The 22,473-nt window shown below is 47.6% G+C and overlaps 1 protein-coding gene across 1 annotated transcript in view; it reads left to right on the top strand.

Annotated features, from left to right (window-relative positions):
• Positions 1–21,117, top strand: part of BDH1 (3-hydroxybutyrate dehydrogenase 1) — a 34,782-nt gene extending 13,665 nt beyond the window's left edge. Inside the window, 7 exon segments of the mRNA XM_065875839.1 lie at positions 1,842–1,896; positions 1,899–1,916; positions 2,594–2,704; positions 19,129–19,161; positions 19,163–19,278; positions 20,627–21,008; positions 21,010–21,117. Coding sequence (XP_065731911.1) covers positions 1,842–1,896; positions 1,899–1,916; positions 2,594–2,704; positions 19,129–19,161; positions 19,163–19,278; positions 20,627–21,008; positions 21,010–21,117 — 823 coding nt within the window.
• The last annotated feature ends 1,356 nt before the right edge of the window (positions 21,118–22,473 follow it).

Raw genomic sequence — 22,473 nt, forward strand, 5'->3', positions numbered from 1 at the left:
AGGTCCAGTGGTTAAGACTCCGACCTTCCAATACAAGGGACATGGGTTCGATCCTCGGTTGGGGAACTAAGATCCCACATGCCTCGCGGTATGGCCAAAAAATGAAAAAACAGAAGAAAACAAAAAAACCAAGACTAAATCTTTTAGAAAAAAACAGGAGAAAATCTTTGGGTTGGGGCATAGGCAAAGAGTTCTGAAACTTGACACCAAAATATGATTGATCCATAAAAGGAAAAATTGAATAATCAGACTTCATCAAAATGAAACACTGTTTCTCTACGTAAAGATCCTGTTAAGAGGATGAAAAGACAAGTTAGACTAGGAGAAAATATTTGCATACCACGTATGCAACAAAGGACTAGCATCTAGAACATATAAAGAACTCTCAAAACAATAGTGAAAGAACAAACACTCCAATTACAATAGAATATGCACAAAAGACATAAAGAGACATTTTAATCAAAGGGGATATACTGATGGCAAATAAGCACATGGAAAGATTTTCAACATCATCAGCCATTAGAGAAATGCAAATTAAGACCACAGTGGATATCTTTTTTTTTTTTTTTTTTTTTTTTTTATGCGTTACGCGGGCCTCTCACTGTTGTGGCCTCTCCCGTTGCGGAGGACAGGCTCCGGACGCGCAGGCTCAGCGGCCATGGCTCACGGGCCCAGCCGCTCCGCGGCATGTGGGATCTTCCCAGACCGGGGCACGAACCCGTGTCCCCTGCATCGGAAGGCGGACTCTCAACCACTGCGCCACCAGGGAAGCCCCACAGTGGATATCTTTACACAGTTACCAGCATGGTTAAAATAAAAAATAGTGATACCACCAAACGCTGGCAAGGATATGGGGAAACTGGATCACTGCTGGGAATGTAGAATGCTATAGCCACTCTGGAAAGCAGTTTAAAAGTTTCTTAAAAAACTGAACATGCAACTACCATGTGACCCAGCAATTGCTCTTCTGGGCATTTCCCCAAGAGAAAAACAGGTTCACACAAAACCTGTACAGGAACGTTCCTGGCCGCTTTATTTGTAATAGCCCTAAATTGGAAGCAACCCAGATGGCCTTCAATAGTTGAATGGTTAAACGAACGGTGGTACAGGATACCATAGAATACAATTTAGCAATAAAAAGGAACAAATTATTGATACATGCGACAATAGACAATCAGATGAATCTCTAGGGAATTATGTTGCGTGAAAAAAGCCAATTCCAAAAGGTTAATATTCTATGACTCCATTCTTGAAATGACAGAATTATAGAGGTGGAGAACAGATTAGTGGTTAAAGAGGATGTGGGAGTGGGTGTGGCTATAAAAGGATAACACAAAGGATCCTTGTGGTGGTGGAACTGTTCTGTATTTTCACTGCATATGTCAATATCCTGGTTGTGATATTTTACTAGAGTTTTGCAAGATGTTACCATTAGGGGAAATTGGGTCAAATGTACAGGGCATCTCTCTGTATTCTTAACTTCATGTGAATCTAGAATTATTTCAAAATAAAAAAACTATCAGGAAACCATATAAAACCTAAGGGTTAAGACGTTGCATTTGCAGAAGGCTTTGTTAACAGAGGTCTATCACTGGAGGGCTCTTCCTACACAGTGGCAAAAATGTCCACTGCAACTGCTGGCCCACTTTGTCCCAGACTAGTAACCTGTAGGAAACAGGCCCTCCTCCTAAGTGGTACCAGCAGGTTGTCCTCAGGGGTTTGGGGTGGGAGTAGTGAGTAGGGTGGGTACTGGTGCCTGAGGGCCTGTTGAGTTGCTTCCACCCCAGAACAAGGTCTGATGTGACCACAGCCTCTGCTCATGGCTTTCTTTCCTCTTGCAGAGGCTCGCTGCTGTTTCACTCTGCCTCCTTTGTCCCTGTTGACCGTCGGACTTACACGCTGCTTCGGTGAACCCAGTGAGTGGCAGCCCGGCTACCTGGGAGCCAGCCAGCTGGTCAGAGCCCTTCTCCCTGGGCTCCCACGCCCTGACCCACCCTCAGAGTAAGGGCTTCTGTGCTTTGAGGGCACTCAGAGCCACTCTCTCACTCGCTGAACAACCCCTGCCCCATCAAATGAAGTTAGGGGTTAAGCGTTTAGACTCCGAAATCTCTCAGTCCTTCTTTCAGTTCCAGATCTATCGCTAATTATGTTGGGCATTTTAAAATGTCTATTTCCTCACTTGTAACGTGATATAATAATCATACTTATTGTATGGAGTTACTGTGAGAATTAAAATAATGCATGCACAGTGCCTTGCCCATGGTAGGTACTCAGTGCTTGATGATGAAGATGACAGTGATGATGGTGATGGTGATGATGGTGATTGTAGATGAGGAAACTGAGGTCCAGAAAGAGGAGGTAACTTCCCCAAGCAATATTGCTAGTTGGTGGTAGAGTCTGGGTTAGAACCTGGTCTCTTGATTCTGAGTCCAAGCATTTCTACTATACCAGGGTGCTTCTCCAAACAGCAAGAGACAAGTGGGGAGGGCCAGGCCTGGCCCACTCAGGAAGCCCTAATTTTTACTGCCCAGAGGAGGCCTGGTCATTCAGCCCTCAGGATCCTGGGTTCCTAATGTCTGACCTTTTAAAACAGGTTGCCAGCAAAGCTGTCTTGGTCACAGGCTGTGACTCTGGATTTGGGTTCTCCTTGGCCAAGCATCTGCATTCAAAAGGCTTCCTTGTATTTGCTGGCTACTTGATGAAGGTAAGAGATGGGTCATCTTCATAATCATTGTCCTTTTTTTTTTTGCGGTACGTGGGCCTCTCACTGTTGTGGCCTCTCCCCTTGCGGAGCACAGGCTCCGGACACGCAGGCTCAGTGGCCATGGCTCACGGGCCTAACCACTCTGCGGCATGTGGGATCTTCCCAGACCGGGGCACGAACCTGTGTCCCCTGCATCGGCAGGCGGACTCTCAACCATTGTGCCACCAGGGAAGCCCATCATTGTCCTTTTATACATAGTCATTGTTTGGTAGGGTTTTAAAATTGCAATCAAATACATACAAAATAAAATTTACCATCTTAACCACTTTTAAGCGTACTGTTCAGCAGTGTTAAATATATTCACATTGTTGTACAACCATCACCTCATCCATCCCCATAACACTTTTCATCTTGCAAAACTGAAAGTCTATACCTAATATAAACAATAACTGCCCATTCTCCCCTCCCCTCCAGTCCCTGGCAACTACCATTACAATTTCTGTCTTTATGAATTGACTACTCTAAGTACCTAATATAAGTGGACTCGTGCAGTGTTTGTCTTTTTGTGACTGGCATAATGTCCTCAAGGTTCATCCATGCTGTAGCATATTACAGAATTTCCTTCCTTTTTCAGGCTGAGTAATATTCCACTGTGTGTATATGCCGTATATTGCTTATCCATTCATCTGTCAATGGACATTTGGGTTTCTTCTACATTTTGGCTATTGTGAATAATGCTGTTATGAACATGGGTGTACAAATATCTCTTCAAGATCCTGCTTTCGATTCTTTGGGGTATATACCCACAGGTAGAATTACTGGATCATATGATGATTTTATCTTAAACTGTTTGAGGAACTGCCACACTGTTTTCCACAGTGATTGTACCATTCTACATTCCTACCAACAGTGCACAAGTGTTCCAGTTTCTCTATATCCTTGCCAATACTTGTTGTTTTCTGGGGTTTTTTCCTGATAATAGTCATCATAATGGGTATGAGGTGATATCTCATTGTAGTTTTTGTGTGTGTGTGTGTGTGTGTGTGTGTGTGTTTTCTTTTTTTTGCGGTATGCGGACCTCTCACTGTTGTGGCCTCTCCCGTTGCGGAGCACAGGCTCCGGATGCGCAGGCTCAGTGGCCATGGCTCACGGGCCCAGCCGCTCCGCGGCATGTGGGATCTTCCTGGACTGGGGCACGAACCCGTGTCCCCTGCATCGGCAGGCAGACTCTCAACCACTGCGCCACCAGGGAAGCCCTCACTGTAGTTTTGATTTGCATTTCCCTCATAATTTTTGATGTTGAGAACCTTTTCATGTGCTTACTGGCCATTCATAGATCTTCCTTGGAGAAATGTCTATTGAAGTCCTTTGCCCATTTTTTAATGGTATGTTTTCATTGTTGTTTGTTGAGTTTTAGGAGTTCTCTATATATTCTGGATATTAAATCCTTATCAGATATGTGATTTGCAAATATTTTCTCCCACTCTGTTGGTTGCCTTTTTCCGCTGGGGATAGTGTCTATGATATACAAAATTTAAAAATTTTTATGAAGTCTAATTTGCCTATTTTTGATTTTGTTACTTGCGCCTTTGGTGTCATATCCAAGAAATCATTGCCAAATCCAATGTCATGAAGTTTTGCCCTGTGTTTCTTCTAAGAGTTTTATTGTTTTGGTCTTACATGTAGGTTCTTGATCCATTTTGAGTTAATTTTTGTGTGTGGTATTAGGTAAGGGTCCAACTTCATTCTTTTACATGTGGATATCCACTTTTCCCAGCACCACTTGTTGAAAAGACTGTCCTTTCCCTGGTGAGTGGTCAAGGTACACTTGTCAAGTATCATTTGACCATATATATGAGGGTTTATTTCTGGGCTCTCAGTTCTATTCCATTGGTCTGTCTTTATGCCAGTACTAGACTATTTTGATTACTGTAGCTTTGTAGTAAGTTTTGAAATCAATAAGTCTGAGTCCTCCAGTTTTGTTCTTCTTTTTCAAGTTTGTTTTGGCTATTTGGAGTCCCTTGAGATTCCATATGAATTTTAGGATAGGTTTCTCTTGCTCTAAAAAAACATCATTACGATTTTGACAGGTATTGGATTAAATCTGTGGATTGTTTTGGGTAGTATTGACATTTTAACAGTATTAAGTCATCCGATCCATGAACACAGGATGTGTTTCCATTTATTTCTTTCACCTTTAATTTCTTTCAGAAATGTTTTGTGGTGTTCATTGTGCAAGTCTTTTGCCTTCTTGGTTATGCTAATTCCTAAGTATTTTATTCTTTTTTGATGCTATTGTCAATGGAATTGTTTTTGTCATTTCCTTTTCAGATTGTTCATTGCTTGTGTGTAGAAATGTGCCTAATTTTTGTGTGTTGACTTTTATCCTGCTACTGTGCTGAATTCACTTGTTATTTCTAACAGGGTTTTACTTTTGTGGAAGCTTTAGGGTTTTCTACATGTAAGATCATGTCATCTGCGAGCAGATAGTTTTACTTCTTCCTTTCCAGTTTGGATATCTTTCATTTCTTTTTCTTGCCTAATTGCTCTGGCTACAACTTCCAGTAATATGTTGAATAGAAGTGGTTAGATTGGCCCAAATCAACCACAATTTACTATCCATACAGTCTCCTGGAAGTTGCAAGCCTTCAACAGATTCTAGAATTCCAAAATAGTTACATTAGACAGATTCTGCCAGTGCACTTATTGTCTAGGTGGGGAGACAGATTCCTGGTGTTTCCTAGTCTGCCATCTTCCCAGAATCTTACTTCAAGCTGAGTATTTAATATCAGTACTGCCCAGAACCTGGGCCAGTGTTTGTAGCTGTTTTTTAATTGCCTTCCCAACAACTGGCTCTTCTGTTGCTTACAACAGCTGATATCTTTTCCATTCACTTCAGTGTCACTTGTTCTTCATAGCTTCATTCATTCATTCATTCATTTGTTCATTTGCCAAATGCTAATGATGTTCCTGACACTTTGCTAGGTGCTGAAGAGGAGTAAGACCTGATCCCTGTCCCCAAGGAGCATTGTCCAGTGGTGATGGGACAGCCATGCACAGACACAGCTGGAAGAATTAGAGTGGAGAGTGTTCTCAGGGTTGTGCAAAGAATGTTTAATGAGAATGCACGAAGGAAGGGATTGACTCTGGCATGACAAAAGGGGTGACATTTGTTCTGGACCATGGAGAATGAATAATGCTGTCATAGGTGGAGACTGGGAGGAATGACCTGTCAGACAGAAGGAGTAACCTAACCATAGGCTTGGAAGTATGAGGCTCCACTGGGACTCATAAAGTGGAATTTAGGATGCATGAAAGGAAGCATTGGGACATGAAGCTGCAAAAGTAATTAGGAGACAATTCCCCTAATTTAGCAAGTTCTGCAACATTTACCACAATCCATTTTTAGAACATTTCCAACTTTCAAAAATTTCCCTCTTGATCATTTGCACAACTACCCACACCTACCTCTAGTTCTAGGTAGCCACTGATTTCTGCCTCTTTAGATTTGCCTTTCCGGACTATTCAAATAAATGGAATCATACAATGAGTAGTCTTATGTGCCAGGTTTATTTTACTTAGCATAATGTGTTTGAGATTCATCCATATTGTAGAATGTATCAGTAGTGCATTCCTTTTTACTACTGGTTGGTATTTTATTGTATGGATATGCTACATTTAAAAATTCACTAGTTGATAGATATTTGGATTAAAATGTTTAGATTTTTGGCCATTGTGACTAATGCCACTATGAACATTCACATACATGTCTCTGTGTTTTTACCTGGTTCCTTTTTTTTTTTTTTTTTTTTTTTTGCGGTACGCGGGCCTCTCACTGTTGTGGCCTCTCCCGTTGCGGAGCACAGGCTCTGGATGCGCAGGCTCAGCGGCCATGGCTCACGGGCCCAGCCTCTCTGCGGCATGTGGGATCTTCCCGGACCGGGGCATGAACCCACATCCCCTGCATCGGCAGGCGGACTCTCAACCACTGCGCCACCAGGGAAGCCCCCCTGGTTCCTTTTAATGGAATTTAGACACCAACATCTGGGCATTAGATGTTCTCATTGCTAATGGGACATTGCTGCTCCTTGATCTCCTCAGCGGACGAAGCTAGAAGACGTATATATAATCATACCCACGTATATACATATACCCACACTATATCTATTTATATCTATCTCCTATATACATTTCCTATAAATATCACACACACACACACACACAGTTCATGAGGTTATACTGACCTATTCCAATTCAACACAACAGCATTCTTCCTGCTTCCCTCATTCCATATTTGTTTCTTCTTTTCCTGCAGTTAGCATGCTGATTCCCAACTATATCGATATATTTACTAATTTAGTTAATCCTACAATATATACACAAATGCTTCAGAATTGCTACATTCATACCATTACAAACAGCAAAGCTACTAAGTTGTTGTGTCAGGCCAGATCCTGCAAGAAGCAGGTGCCGAAATAGGATTCGATGTAAAAGAGCTTGATCTAGGGAATGCCTGTAATGGCTAAAGGGCAGAGAGCAGGAGAAGTCAGGGCAATCCTTTAGACTGCAATGCAGGTCTGTGAAAAGAGGAATAGGTAGGCGCAGGTCAGACTGCAGTTCAGTCTGAGAGTCTCGGCTGGGATGATGGGGACGTCCCCAGCAAAGGTTATTTATTAGAGGAGACCTGCCTTGGGCAGGAATGGCCCTGTACTTTTGTCATGCTTGGCCATTGGCTGAGAGTAACTCAGGTACATATGGCCGTGGCCATGGCATTTATGCCGCAGTGGATCTGAAGTTGCGGCAGCTGGAGACCTTCTGTCAGCTGCTCCCACAGCAGGTTGTCCTGAAGGGAAGTCTACTGTGGCCACCACAGTAGAGCTTAAGATTTCTTTAAAGTGTTTTTTATCTGTTGACCAAAGGTATACAAAGCACTGTACTTGGATTAATTATTATTAATTTGAAAAAGTTTGATTCATTTGTTTGTATTTTGTTCCCCCTATTCTTCTTGATTTATTTAATTTTAGAAGATATAAAACATTAACAAGTATCTAAAGTCAAAATTATATAAAAAGGTAAACTCAAAGTAGTGTTACTCTCCCACCTCCTATTTTTTTCTACTCTACTCCATTCTTTCATTTTTCCCTTCTTACACAAATGTTTATACTCTTTTGTACTTAAGAAACTTACCAATATATCTTGGAAACCACTCCATGTGAATTCACAGAGATCTTCCTCACTTTTTTTAAACAGCATCATAGTACTCCATTGTGTGGGTGGACCATAGTTTACTGCACTGGTTTCCTATATACGCATGAGCATTTAGGTTGTTTTCCAATATCTTGCAATTACAAATAATGCCACAATGAATAACCTTGTGAGTATGTATTTTTCACATATTTTTTGGAGGTTTACCTTTAGGGTAAATTCCTAGGAATGAGATTACTCTTAGGTCAAAGGGTTAATGAAATAAGTCATCATTTTAAAAGATATCCCCCAATTTCCTATCATAGGCGTTGTGTAATTTTATATTCCCACCAGTAATGTATGAGAATACCTGTTTCTGCATACTTTCACCAACAGAGTGTACTTCAAACTTTTGATTTTTGCCAATCTGTTAGGTGAGAAATGTATCTCAATATAGTTTTAATTTGTATTTCTCTTACTGTGAGTGCTTCTTTTACTGTTCTTTAAACGCATGATCCAGAAGTTGCACATATAGCACCCATGCTGTCACTCTATTGGCCAGAGCTTAGTCACATGGCCTACCTGACTGCTAGGGATTCTGGGAAATGTAATTGGTATTCTGAAACAATATGTACCCTGCAGGGGTTTTACTGCTATAGAAGAAGGGAAGAATGGGTATTCAGGACAACTTGCTGTTTCTGCTCAGTGGATGAGACATTTTTCTTTATTTTGAAGGCAGTAGGAACCCTGGGAAGGAATTTTTTTTTTTACTAGGTTTAATATCTATAAAACAGTATCTGTTCAATGTAAAAAATTCAAGAATATGAACAAGTATAAATAGTAAAGTAATTTGCATTGTCATGGTCTGAACATATTTCTAGATCAGAGTTTGTCCTTTTAATTTTTACTTATTTTGCATTATGAAAGTAGTACATATTCCTAATAGATTCGAACAATACAGAAATATGTGGTGTAAAAAAGTGAAGTCTTTTCATTTCAGTCTCTTGCCCCAAAGTAACTGCAATTCATCTGTGCACTGTATTTCTTGCTTTCGTTATTATGAACAAAGCCACAGTGAATAGTCTTGCACCTACCTTTCATTAGTAATTCTTAGGAAAAATTTCTAGATGTGAAAGTGCTAGGTGGAAAGGTGTGCAGATTTTAGAATTTATTCAAATCTGCCAGAGTGCTCCCCTCGAAAGCTATACCAGTGCCTACTCCCTCTAATGGTGAAGGGATTTGGGGGGAAATGGGTGTGGCCATGCTTAAGGTTGGGTTCTCTGTATAATGTGGACCTGCCTTAACAGGTCCTGGCAGGAGTCGTGATGCCTCAAAACACTTTGTGCCTTTAAAATTCCTCATTCATATATTCAGCACCTGTGCCATTGTGCTGGCCTGTCCAGGGACAAGGTGGGAGCACACCTGGACCTAATGCTGCAGAGGAGCTTTCGAGAGGGAGTCAGGGCCTTGGGTGCTAGTCCTAGATCAGCCACTAACCTGGGAACTGGGCAAGCACTTCGCCTCCCCAAGCCCCAGTCTGCTCTTACTTATAACGGGAGGGTCCGACTGGGTGATCTTAGGTCCTTCCACTCCTGCAGCGGTGATTTTACGAGTTAGTGACACGTACTTTGAGGAGAATACCAGGCAAATCACTGCCAGGTTATGTCTGGTGGTGTCTGCCTCTTGAGTATTACGGTGTCATGGTCTGTCTGTTCTGGTTAAGAGCTAGAGGGGACAGAAGTCACTAGAGGTCTGAACTAGTTATGCAAACCAGAAAACGGTCAGAGCCATTAGGGGCTATGGGTGAAGTGCTTGCAGGAGTTGAAAATGGGAGCTTAGTCTTCCAAGCTGGTTCTGAGATGCTAAGCCGCATGATAGAGTCTAGCTACGTCTGCCAAACGCTCTGCCTGCTCTTATTGAGTTACCCCTCCTCTAGTGCTTCAGATCTCAGTACCTCAGGTCAGCTCAGGGACTTGGCTCCCCCAGATAGGTGTCTCCGCCCTCCCACATCATTAACCCCTCACTCTCTACCAAATCACTTTGGCACATGTACATGCGTGTGCGCACACACACACCACGACACAACTCCACTTCCTGTGTGTGCTACCACCCCATTTCTCTGCTTTCCTTTATAGAAAAGCACCCCGAGAGGGTTTCTTGTGCTAGATATTTTCATTTACTTTCCATTTTTTCCCCCAACGTAGTTAGATGGGGCTTTTGCTCCTACCACTCTGTTTATTTGTTTATTCACCAAAAGATGTTTATTGAGCACCTGCTATGATCCAACAACATTCTCTGTTGGAGCTACAGCATGTACCAATTCAGTGACAGGTTCTTGCCCTGTGGAGTTTATGTGGGGGGAGGAGCTAGACAAGGAATACAGTAAGTAAGTAAATTGCTTCTCTGTGGGATAATAAAAGCTATGGAGGAAAATAAAGCAGGAAAAGAAGATGGAGGGTGAATGTGGTGGAAGGGTTTTAAAGAGGGAAGAAGGACTTCACTGAGAAGTGAGGGAGCAAGTCATGCAGATGCGTGTGGGAAAAGGGGACGGCCAAGCCAAAACCCCCAAGGAGAGCGTGTGCCTGGGGGGCTAGAGAAACAGCAGGAGGCCTCTGTGGCTGAAGCCCAGTAAGTGAGAGGGGCAGAGTGTGAATGAGCATGGGGGGTGGTAGTGGGAAGATTTGTATCGGAGGAGGAAAAGATTGCCTCTCTGGGAGCGCAGGGAAGGCTTGGTGGGCCAAGATGGCATTTCATCACCATCTGTAAGGACGAACAGGAGTTCCCCGTGATGGATGGAGGTGGCATATCCAGACATCACTGGTACTTTGAGGTAGCTGAAGCCTAGTGCCCTTTGTGGAGGAAGAGGAAGCTGAGAAAGGAAGGCAGGACCAGACCAGGCAGGGCTCTGAATGCCTCTGATATGGCTTTTATCAAGGATGCCAGCAGCCCCTATTTTGTCAGATCCATTGGCTACTTCTCAGACCATTTTCATACGCAACCTGTCAGCAGCTTTGACCAAACAAACCACTCCCGCTTGTAACGCTTTGTTTCTTGACTTTGTGGACACCCTGCACTCTTGGTTTTTCTCCATCTCCTTTGCTGGCTCCTCCTTTGGCTCATCCTGTAATATTACAACACTCCAGACTTGTTCCTCTTGTCACCATGTTTCTGATACGTGTGATAGATGCTCACATATAATATGTGCTGAGTGTCCTCACATTCTGCCTTGAGGTGCTAGACTGCTAACGATAAATGCTGAGAGACTGTGAAACCTTTCTGCTGGGACTAGCCCATGACCTGCCTCGATGTTGTAATAAATTGAGGTAGAAGAGGTTGAAAGGTTGGAAAGGGTAGTTAGGGTGCTGTGCTGTTTTCCCTCTGGTCTCAACTAAAATGAGGTGGGCTTCAAGAGAACTTACTTGGAGAACTTACATTTTGTGCCTTGGAGTTTGGAGGTCACAAAATGGTGTGTTGGTGTTTACCAAAAGAAGTCTAAAAGCCCTCAAATGAGGGTGGAGTGGCTCATCTGGAAGCAGAGCAAAGAGAGCCCCTAGAGAGAGGGCTGTCCTTCTACCCAGGCAGGACACTGCCGCCTGGACCTGATATGCACAATGGGAGAGCTGCCTGGAGTCATCTTAAGGGCACCTGTGCAGTGAGACCTCTAGGAGGGTGCGTGCGACTCAGCCAGAAGGGTGTCCCACTGAAGCGCCCAGGCTGAGGGAGGAGATGCCCAGCTAGAGGAGGGAATGGTCCAGTGGAAGGATCTCTGCGGAAACCACAAAAGTGTCCCAAGAAGGGAGGACCAGTTCTTGAGCACCTGCTGTCCCAGGGCTCCAAGAGCAGACAACAATGGCACCACCCTCAGAAGACTACATCTTGCCCTTTCATTAGCCAGCCCCTGCATCCAGCCCTGGAAGGGTCAGAGATTAAGGAATAGGAGAGGAGGACGAACTTAAAAATAGTGAGAAGGCCAGCTTCCAGCCCTGCTACCTGGCACCCCACTCCCACTTCCCACAGCCCTGCCAGGCCTGGGTCAGGGCAGGCTCTAAACTGGATATAAATTGTTGTGTTTTTTTTGAATTTTATTTTATTTATTTTTTTATACAGCAGGTTCTTATTAGTCATCCATTTTATACATATCAGTGTATACATGTCAATCCCAATCTCCCAATTCATCACACCACCACCACCCACCCCCGCCACTTTCCCCCCTTGGTGTCCATACGTTTGTTCTCTACATCTGTGTCTCTATTTCTGCCCTGCAATCCAGTTCATCTGTACCATTTTTCTAGGTTCCACATATACGCTTTAATATACGATATTTGTTTTTCTCTTTCTGACTTACTTCACTCTGTATGACAGTCTCTAGAGCCAAACTGGATATCTAAACTGGATATAAGTTTGAGAGATTGGGTATTCAAGCCAGACTGGACAGGAGTTATTTGATTAGTAGACTGAACTGGACTCCCTGCCAAAACAAAGAGGTTCTCTGTGATCTGAGAATGAGTGGAAAAGCTACAAGACTTGCCTGAAATTTCATCCAGGGGTGGTAAAGTAGCTTACAGACGAAGTTTAAAGGGATAGTGAAAGAAGTGGGTTTATCAATAAACCGGTTACACAGGCACCAACACAGTCGGACCGAATGCTTGTCCCTGAGCAGCAAGACAGACATGGACAAAGACAGAAACCCTGGAGCCAGGGAGGCAGTGTGGCCCGGGCAGTGCAGCCTGGGCCCCGGGACAGGTGGATCCGGAAGGGGACAGACTGCCATGGTCTGCGGGCTGAGCGGGGTTGGGAAAAGTTTCCTTTGAACAGCTGGAGGCAAACTGACAGCAGGACCTGCAGGCTGCTCAGAGGCAGATGAGGACTCCTGGGAGGAATGTCTGGAGAAGGTAGGAGGGTGGGGTTTCTCTCCTGGGGCCTGAATGCTGAGCCTGAAGCTGTGGGCTGTGAGATTAACCCCCGGTTTCCTCTGTGAGAAGGCTCTTAGCTGCCAAGCTGCCAAGCTAAGTTCCTGCCGGTACCCTGGCCTAGAGTGAGGGGCTTCCCCCGGGAACTGCAGGGGCATTGGCTTGATGCTGGCTAGAAGCACAGGAGAGGTCTGGCGTGGGGCCCGAGAGCTGCTGCCAGATGGCAGCAGGGTTAACGAAGTCCAGAGGAGGAAATGTCACTCAGCTCTCGATAGCAGCTGGAATCCGTGCTATCGGAAGTAGATATCAGCATCCCTCAGAGACTCAGGCCACGCGGGCTCTACCCCAAGGGGCATTTGAGGAACCATGATATGAAGACTGAATTAAAACAAGACATGTGTTTTCCTAATGTCCACGTGCTGTCTGTGGGAAAGAGAGGTGTCTGTGGGCACCAGCCCCTCCAGCCTCTGGACTTGAAGATGGCGTCCAGGGAGCTCTTCTCTGGTGCAGCCCTCTGTGGGGACGGCAGCAGGAGCTCCAGGCTCGTCTGCTCCCCCATAGCTGGAACACCATGTTGTTTGGGAAGACTGGCATACCAGGGGGGTTCAGCGTGGACTGAGCCTCACACCTCGCTGCTCTGTGCAGAGGTGACTCTGGATGTGGCTGGCATTCCTGGTGCTACACCGTGCTGCTGCTTCCCGGGCCACTGGGGAGGCCCCCTGGAGAACCTGGGGTTAGGGTCCTCCTAGTTCAAACCACTGACCCTCAGCCCAACCTGCAGAGAACTTTCCACCGCTGGTGTATGCTGACCATCCTCCTGCTTCCCGCTCTGGCCTTCCTGGGGATGTTTGTTTCAGTACCAGATGTAGCCCAGGCCAGCCCTCGGCTGAGAGTAGGCATTTCTCCATCACTTCATCCTCTGGCAGCTACTCCTTTCCTCTCATAAGATGCATCACTGTTCTGTAGACCACTGAGAAAAGTCACTACCAATTAAATTATGACTGACAGTGTTTAATTTTCACATCGATCGTAGCTCATCCCTATGGTGAAAAAAGTATGTGTCATAGAATACAGGAAATACGGTAATACAACCTGCTTAGGACGTGAGGACTGATGAGATAATGCGTGTCAAGTGCTTAGTACAGTGTGAAGCACAGTCAACAATAAATGATGTCTAGCTTATTCAAATCCTCCAGCAGCTCACCCCGGACCCCAAGCAGACCCCTGCCCACCTCTCCTGCCTCATGTCCCACCACTTCCCCTGCCTCTGCTCTGCCTGCAGTGGCTTACGGCAGGACCGTAGTGCCCCTCCTCCTGAAGTGCCCCATCCCCAGGCCCCCTCTTGTTAATGTCCTCAGCTGGCACTGCCTTTGGAGGCTCTTCCCTGCCCACCCCACCTTCTGTGCAGCCTCCCACCTCCCACGAGCTTTCATACAGCAAAGTCACCCCGTATTCTTTGCTTACCCATCTGCCTCCTTCCCTAAAACCTGACTCTTTGCGAACAGAGGCTGAGTTATTTATTTTTGTGTCTGTGTTCTTAGCACAGTGCTGGAACATGACAGAGGCCCAAGAAATGTTTGCTGAGTGAATGACACTTTTCTCCTGTTTAATAATACCTGAATTTGCATAGAGCTTGTCATATAACAGGTTTTTAAAAAAAAAACAATTTCCTCATTGCACTAACCTGAGCAGGTCAGGACAGGTGGCGATGCCCTTATTTCCAACTGTAGCTGGAACAACTGGGCATCTCTTAAGGGATGCACCTGAGTACACAGACCCTGGTTCTTGTTGTCCTCTGCCACCAGGGCAGAATCACCTCCATTCCCTGTACTAGTCTGGCCAGTTAGCCTAACCGGGAAAGGCGGGGAGGACCCTGGGTTGCAGGGGGAAGCACTCACCCCCTGCCCTTGGATTGGGCTCAAACCCCAGCACCACCCTGACACACAAACCTTTCCCTGCTGCTTTTTTCTGCTCGATGCATTTCAGGAAGGGTTGTTAAACCACTTACCATGACCTTACTTAACCAATACTGCATTTTTTGGAAGAAAGATGTGAAGATTTTTAGGTCTGAAAAAGAAAAAAAATCTGTCAGATACCTGGTTGCACATGTCTCTCTCTCCCTCTTTCTCTCCCTTCCTGCCCCCTCCTCCCAACTGTCTTTTTCCTGGTAAAACAGTGCAAATTCCCGCCTTCTCAGGCAATACTGTCTTTGACCTCCAGGTGGTGCCCTCCCTGAGCTTTCAGACCAGATGCCTTTCCTAAGCTGGTGGCCGCTCTGAATCGTACTCCACCCATCGACCCCAGCAGGAACCTTCCGGGAGACAAGTGCATTCTCCCCACTCCCATTGCCTGCACCGTGGAGGGCACATTTTGATGGCGAGTTTGATGCCTTTCACCCTGGCTCTGTGGAACAGTTGCTGCCAAAGCCAGGGGAGCCAGCCGTGGTGGTGAGATGAAGGGCATTGTCCGATTAGAGCTGGTGAGCCATCTGCCACGAGCCCCTTTGCTCCCCAGCAGGGCTCTGAGGGACTGGACATCCAGAGCCTGTAACCAGCCCTCTCCTCCCCACTGCAGGGAAAGGCCAAGTGAGTAGACCAACCAGCAGGCTGTGGGCCTGGCCTGATCTTGAAACCATCCCTTATCTTGCATTCAGTAAACATTTATTGAGTGCCTACTGTATACTTGGTAGTATGTTGAGCACCCGAAAGGGTATGAGCGGGGAGGAGAAGTTTGTAGTTGGGCACCAGCCAAGTGGATGTCAGTGGCTTCACGGTGGGACCAATGAGGAACAGTTATAGCACTGGAGACATTATGCCACGGACAGGGAAGACCCTACATCTGGGGCACCCTTGGTCTGGGAGTGAGAAGACTGGAGTTACTCCGGGCTTAGCCTCTTACTAGAAGTGTGATCTTGGGCTTGTCCCTTCACCTGTGAGGGTCTCAGCTTGTCCATCTGTGAGGCTCACATGTCAATCTGACCACGGCAGGAGCATTTCAACTAAAGCTGCTCTCAGACTGAGGGGCAGGGGAGCTGAGCAGAGCCAGGAAGCAGCGGAGGCAGGAGGGGCTGCGATGTCAGAGGAGTGGCAGGCTGTTCAGGCTCAGAGAGGGCAGAGTCCTTGGTGGGGAGTGGGTGAGAAGCATGGGAAAGGAGGCCTCGCACGCCCCACTCCGGAAGGGAAGCATAGGAGCAGGAAGTGGTTGACCGAGGAGGAGGGTCTGCCGGAGGGGGTCAGAGCAGGATGGAGGAGGAGGAAAGAGACTGTGACAGGGAGACCTGGGAGGGCTTCTCCAACAACATAGGAGGGAGGCAACAGGGACCCAAACTAATGCTGTAGACACAGGAAAGAAGGCACCGATTCTAAGGACGCAGCAAAGGAAGGCAACAGCAGCACAGGGTTAAGTGCCAGCGCTGTGTCCTCACACAGACCTGGGTCCTAATGCCCTCCTGTCCACTGGTTAGCTGGGTGACACTGAGCAAGGTTCTTAACCTCTCTGAGCCTCAGTTGCCTCATCCAGATATGGAACAATTTAGTATCTATCGTACTCTTTTATAGGTTGGTTGTGAGGATCAGGAGAATGAATGGATGCAAAGTGCTTAGTTCAGGGCCTGGCAGCTGTCCTTTTGATCTTTCTCAGTAATATTAATAGTACTCTTGACTCATTAGATGGGGAAGAGATGAAGGGGCTGGAGGAGTTGAAGATGACAGTGAAACTATTAGCAAGGAAGAGGAGCAGGCTTGGGCCACTGGGCACTTGGTGTGTTGGTTGGTTAGGATGAGTTGGGGACCTGTGGGACATGCAGGTAAGAGCGATGGTCTGGAGGAGGAGGTGGGGTTGGGAGGAGCCATGACTCCCTGGGGGTACATTGGAACAGTTACTCGGAGGTGGCGATGGGGCCGTTGCAGGAGAACAGCTGTCACCCAGACCAGCAGGAATGTCATGAGTTTATTCAGAATGCTGGCTGAGGACTCCAGTGAGCTCCTTCGTCCACAGACCGTTGCTACTTATCATGTCGTCAGAGTTGTGATCCAGGAACAGTGTGCTTCCACAGGTCAAGTTCAGTTAAACTTTTTTCGTTATCGGTGTCAGATGTAATTAAATTTTAGCTGGATAAAAGGACTGTATGTATTTTATGTTGTGTGATACTGTGCCATATGAATCAAACACAAAGCAGCTGGAAATTTCCATGAACATAAAGAAGATGAGGCTGCCTAAGCATTGAGTGTCATTTGAGGGAAGGTGCACTAGGACAGGACATTGAGGGACAGGTGGAAGAAAGGGGCCAGGGAAGATGGAGGAGATGCTTGGGTATCATTAATGCGAAGGGAGGAGTGAGGGTCAGGATCCATAAGTGGTGTAAGCACACCAGGTGTGGAGGGAGAGGTTGAGGCCAGTGAAGATGGCGAGGGTGAGGGATGAGGGAGACGTCCTTAGCATGGGCCGCCCTGGCCACCCTGGAGCAGCACGGGGCCGGGACCCAGGGTGGCAGGGAACTGGGAAACTGGAGAGTGTAGCTTGTGTTCTCAGAAGCCTGGCTGTGGAGGGAAGGAGAGCAAGACGGTGGTGTGAGGGGGTAGCGTTAAGATATGGGACATGGGGACATGGTATTTACAGACAGTCATTCACCTGACAAACATTTATTAAGCATCTGCTGTGTACAATGTTGAAGGGAGGGAGCCGGGGCAAGGGAGGAGTGGAAGTTGCGTAAGAGAGAAAATGGATGGCTGATGGTGTGGAAGGTGGAGGGTGAAGTGGCAGCATTGACAATTGGTGAGAGGCCTCCTGCTTCTCCTGGTGACAGGAGTGGGGCAAAGACTTGCAGGGGAAAGTCTGCGGTGGTGGGGGGCGGGGGGGGGGAGAGGGAGTGGCTGCGTGAGGTCAGCCCTGAGAGCTGAGCGGGGGAGGCTTCGGCTTGGCCGCCATGGGGAGTGGGGGTGAGAGCGTCATGAGCACTTTGTTAACCAGCCATTTCCTTCCTCTAATAAATGACCTTAATTCTCCATAATTGAAGGAGAAGGCACCAGAGGTCAGTTGAGGAAGCTTTAATTTGGGTAACACGAAGGAAAGAAGCTAGAGACCAATTACTCTGTCATTTACACAAACTCATTTCCATGATTAACTAGGGGTGACGCAGGGCCAGAGTTCCCACAGGCAGGGGTCAGCCCCCCAGGAGGCAGCTGTGCCCTGAGGCTACGCCTTGGCAAGGAGCACCTTCATGGCCACGGGAGACTAAATCCTGAGGGATTCCACAAAGAAGAGGCAGGGCCCCGCCGTCCTGAGGCTCCAGCCCATCCAGGCCTTACACCCAAAAGACAGCTCAGAGGGGGCCCTGCAGCTCAAGGCTGCCTCCTCATTGCCCCATCCCCCAGTTCAGCTCTGCCTCTGCCTCAGCCTCACCGGTCACACCAGAGCCAGCCTCCCCCCTTGGGTCCTCTGTTTCCCGAGCTGTGAGAGTAGTAATCAGGCTAAACAGACTCCAGTGACCCTTCTAGCACACAGTTCTCTGAGTCTACTTATCTGGCCCTTAGCTGGCCTTGCAGGAAACAGTCAACCCAAGTACACTCAGAGAGTGTATGTTTGCTCTGACCCTGTACTAAGCCCCATGGGACCACACAAAGCTGAGGGGTATTCGCTACCTGCAAATACTAGGTGTGTCCATTGTTCATGTTGATGAACAGCTTAACAGGTGCCAGGGGCTCACCACATGACACCCAGCCAATAGTGCATGGTTCACAGAGGATGGAGTAGTGGTTAGGAGGGTCTTGGAGTGGAGCTGGACTGGGGGCCCCACCCGACATCAAGGCTTGGCTGAGCCTCTAACTTGCTGTGTGACCTTGGACACCGCGTCCCCTCTCTGGTCCTCCAGAGAGGGCTTGGCCTGGAAGACTCCTGAGGTTCCCCTGGTTTCTGGCAAGAGGGAGAATACAAGTGAAGGCTCAGAGGCAGGAATGAATAAACAGGTGCCCAGGTGCAGGGAGTGGGATGAGACTGGAGGGAATAGGGTAGAAATGAGTGAGGTGAGGTGGGGCTCCAGGCTGGAGGAGGGCTGGGTCATGATGGGTCAGAGAGTCGCTGCAGGCAGAAGTGAGATGAGAATTGGACACGAGACTGAAGGGAGGGTCACAGCCTGCAGTTTAGGCCTCTCCATCTCCTGTCATTCCTGGGTGACTCTAGAACGTGTCCCGAGAGCCTTGGACAAGAAGCTGGCAAGTTATGGGGAAAAGGAATGAAAGTGAGGAGGGGAATGGCATGCAGGCTGATGGGTGATATCCAGAGGCCGAGCCCTGTGATGAGTGCGGTTCTGTCCCCTCCTGTCCAGGCTTGTAGGGCCTGGTTAACAATGCGGGCATCTCAATGTTTGGGGGATGTGGAGTTCACCAGCATGGAGACCTACAAGGAGGTGGTGGAAGTAAACCTCTGGGGCACAGTGCGGGGGACAAAACCCTTTCTCCCCCTCATTTAGAGGGCCACAGCTGAGTTGGAAAGGGACCTTCTTCCTGCCCCCTGGGCCTGCTCTACCTTTTCATCTTTGCTCAGAATGGAAATAGGTCTCAGCAGACTCAACATCCACTGCCCTCACTGGCTGAGTGCATGACCCCCAGGGGCCACACGGGGCCGTGGATGGTGACCAGCGGGGGTGCCCTGGACAGGGGGGGCGGCAGAAAGGGATGTGTGATTTTCAGAAAGCAGAGCAGGTAAGAGGTCAGCAGTCTGCACCAAAGGCTAAAAGATTACAGTTGTAATCCCAGTCTGGGAACCTAATCTAGACAAATAACCACCTTTGTGCACAGAGCTGTGTGTACACATCAGGTATGGAGAGGGGTGTGGTTAAGTAAATGTTGGTATATCCATTCTATGGGTTACTATGCCATAGTTAACCAATGAGACAATTGTAGTAGGTGAAAATAATAATAGTAATAATCAAGATTAGAAATTGCCAAAATAAACCACGTTAGGTGGCCAAATGTAAGCAAACCACCTAAGTCACTGACTCAGATTTTCTCCCAATAGCAGCAAACAATTATGGCAAAAAGGGGAAGATCCATACCATCCATCCCAGTGTCCCAGCAATGACAGGAGGAACCCAGAGAGCAGCTGTAGGGTTTTGGAAGAAAACCCCAATCCTTCAGCAACTTCCAACATAGAGGTTTCTGAAAGGTGTCTCCTCACAGTGCCCAGGTGGGGCTGTGCCTTAACTTCCTGGGTGCACACCCAGGGCGAGTGGGTCTCAAGTCTGCCTGGGCTTACCGGGCAGGCTGGATGGCTCCTTCTCCATCCACTGCCCCACGGCTGGGAGAGGCTGTGGTCAGCTCCTAGCACCCCCAGCCTGGGCCTATGGGAGAGCTTCTCCAGCTCCCCACTCTCTCCTGGTGCCTGAGACTCTGTCCACATGTCTTAGATCTGCAGTCAGGTTCAGAACCCTGCCCCTGCCTTCTTGGCGACAGAGCCCAACCAGGTGATAACAATTTGGGGTTACTGGCAATAGGAGAACATGGCAGGCGAGACAGAGCTTGCTGTGTGTTGCTCATTTTACTGTGCCCTCCCACTATGTAGGCCTGCTTTCCACTCTTTCCTCCTCCCCTGTCCTGCCTGGGAACAGCCAGCTACCCAGGAAATACCAGAGATGCTGACGCTGATGTGTGGGCCTGAGCTGGCCTTCATTATAAACGAGGGGGCCCCCTGACCCTGGCTGGTTCAGAAGGCGGAGCCCCAGCCTGACAGGCCGCAAAATAGCTGTCAGGGGCCAGGAGGCCGGGTTCTGGCCAGATCTCCAGAAACATGCCAGGCCCCAGACCCTCTGCAGGTATTGTTCCGTGAGCAGGAGTTTGCTGTCTTGCTCCGCAGGCTGCGTGGTCAACACCAGCGGCATGCTGGGCCGCATGGCCCACGCGGCCGGCCCCCCCTACTGTATCACCAGGTTTGGGGCGGAGGCTTTCTCCGACTGCCTGCGCTACGAGGTGCACCCACTGGGAGTGAAGGTCGGCGTGGTGGAACCCGGCAACTTCATCGCCACCACCAGCCTCCACATCGCTGAGCGCATCCAGGCCATCGCCAGTAAGATGTGGGACGAGCTGCCTGCGGGGGTGCGCAAGGACTACGGCCGGAAGTACTTTGACGAGAGGGTCACGAAGATGGAGACCTACTGCAACGGCAGCTCCACGGACACGTCCCCCATCATCAGAGCTGTCACGCACACCCTGACCTCTGGCTACCCACTACACTCGCTACCACCCCATGGACTACTGCTGTTGGGTGCGAATGCGGATCACGACCCACTTGCCCGGAGCGATCTCCGACAGGATCTACATACACTGAGGAGTTTCGCACTGGCCTCTGTTGTGGAGCCCTGGGGGGAGGGAAGAGGACGGAGGGAGGGAGGGGGAGGGGCTTGTGTCATTACCTCTTGATTACCCACTTGTGGATTATCCCAGTCCCAGGAGGACCCACTACCAGTCTGAGCGTTAACCAGAGCAGGCAGCCCAGCTCAACTCGTGTGCCCAGTGAATGGCTCGGGCCTTCTCAACTGGGGTGCAGAGTGGTGGGCAGGGCCCACAAACCTCAGGGCAAACATGGTGAATCTGTCTTTCTGGAATTGATTTTATACAACGATTTTAGGTAGACATCTTTATATTAAAAACAGATTTATTATAAAATAGAATCCAAATCCTTTATATTTTAAAGCCAAAGCATCAGTTCAAAAAGTTTATCTCAGGACTCCCCTGGCGGTCCAGTGGTTAAGACTTCGCCTTCCAATTCAGGGGGTGCAGGTTTGATCCCTGGTCAGCTAAGATCCCACATGCATTGGGGCCAAAACACCAAAACATAAAGCAGAAGCAATATTGTAATAAATTTAGTAAAGACTTTAAAGAAATGGTCCACATCAAAAAAATTTATCTCATTTGATCCTTAAACCAGCCTCATGAGTAAAAAGGGCAGTTTTTTTTTTCTTTAGTACATGAAGAATTTTTGGCTCAAAGAGGATACGTGAATTACCCTTTTATTGCTTATAAATCAATTTTCCTTATATTGCTTTATATAAAATATAAAAGTCCAAGTCGTGTGTTCCTGCCACTGCTGTAGAAACATTTCACATTTTATGTTCCGGGGCTGCTCTGGATCCAGTTATCTGAGGATCCTGTGATGAGCTCTGTACCCTCACCTGGGCCATATATACCATGTGCCCACCGTGCACCTCTTTGCATGTCCTTGGTGCTGCTGTGTGCAGCCTGCAGCCAGTGATTCAGAGCTGAGTGGAGGGGGTGGCAACATTCTGGAGATTTCCATTTGAGGTTTCTCCAGCTTATCTTAGGACAAACTTGTGTGGAGGTGCTCACTGGTTAAGAGGTCATTTGTTTCTGGTTTGGGTCCGCTTGGTCTTGCCTGCAGTGGGACCCCTGTTGATGGGACATTCTTGGCAGGAGCTGTGATACATAGGACGGGCACTGTGGCCTCTCCTCCCCCAGGGGTGGGTCCAGGTTCCCTGTCTGTCTCACCTGGTGCTTATACACACACACACACACCTGTTCTATGGTGCTCAGGGTGGCCTTCATTGATGGCTCACCTTCCTTCTATGGACTTATTTTTAATTAAACCAGGTCACTGATCAGTAGAGTCTGTGTTATGACTTCTTGGGTTTGGGTTTTTGTTTTTTTTTAATAAATTTATTTATTT

This window comes from Phocoena phocoena, chromosome 4 (assembly GCF_963924675.1).
Source record: "Phocoena phocoena chromosome 4, mPhoPho1.1, whole genome shotgun sequence".
Taxonomy (NCBI): Eukaryota; Metazoa; Chordata; class Mammalia; order Artiodactyla; family Phocoenidae; genus Phocoena; species Phocoena phocoena.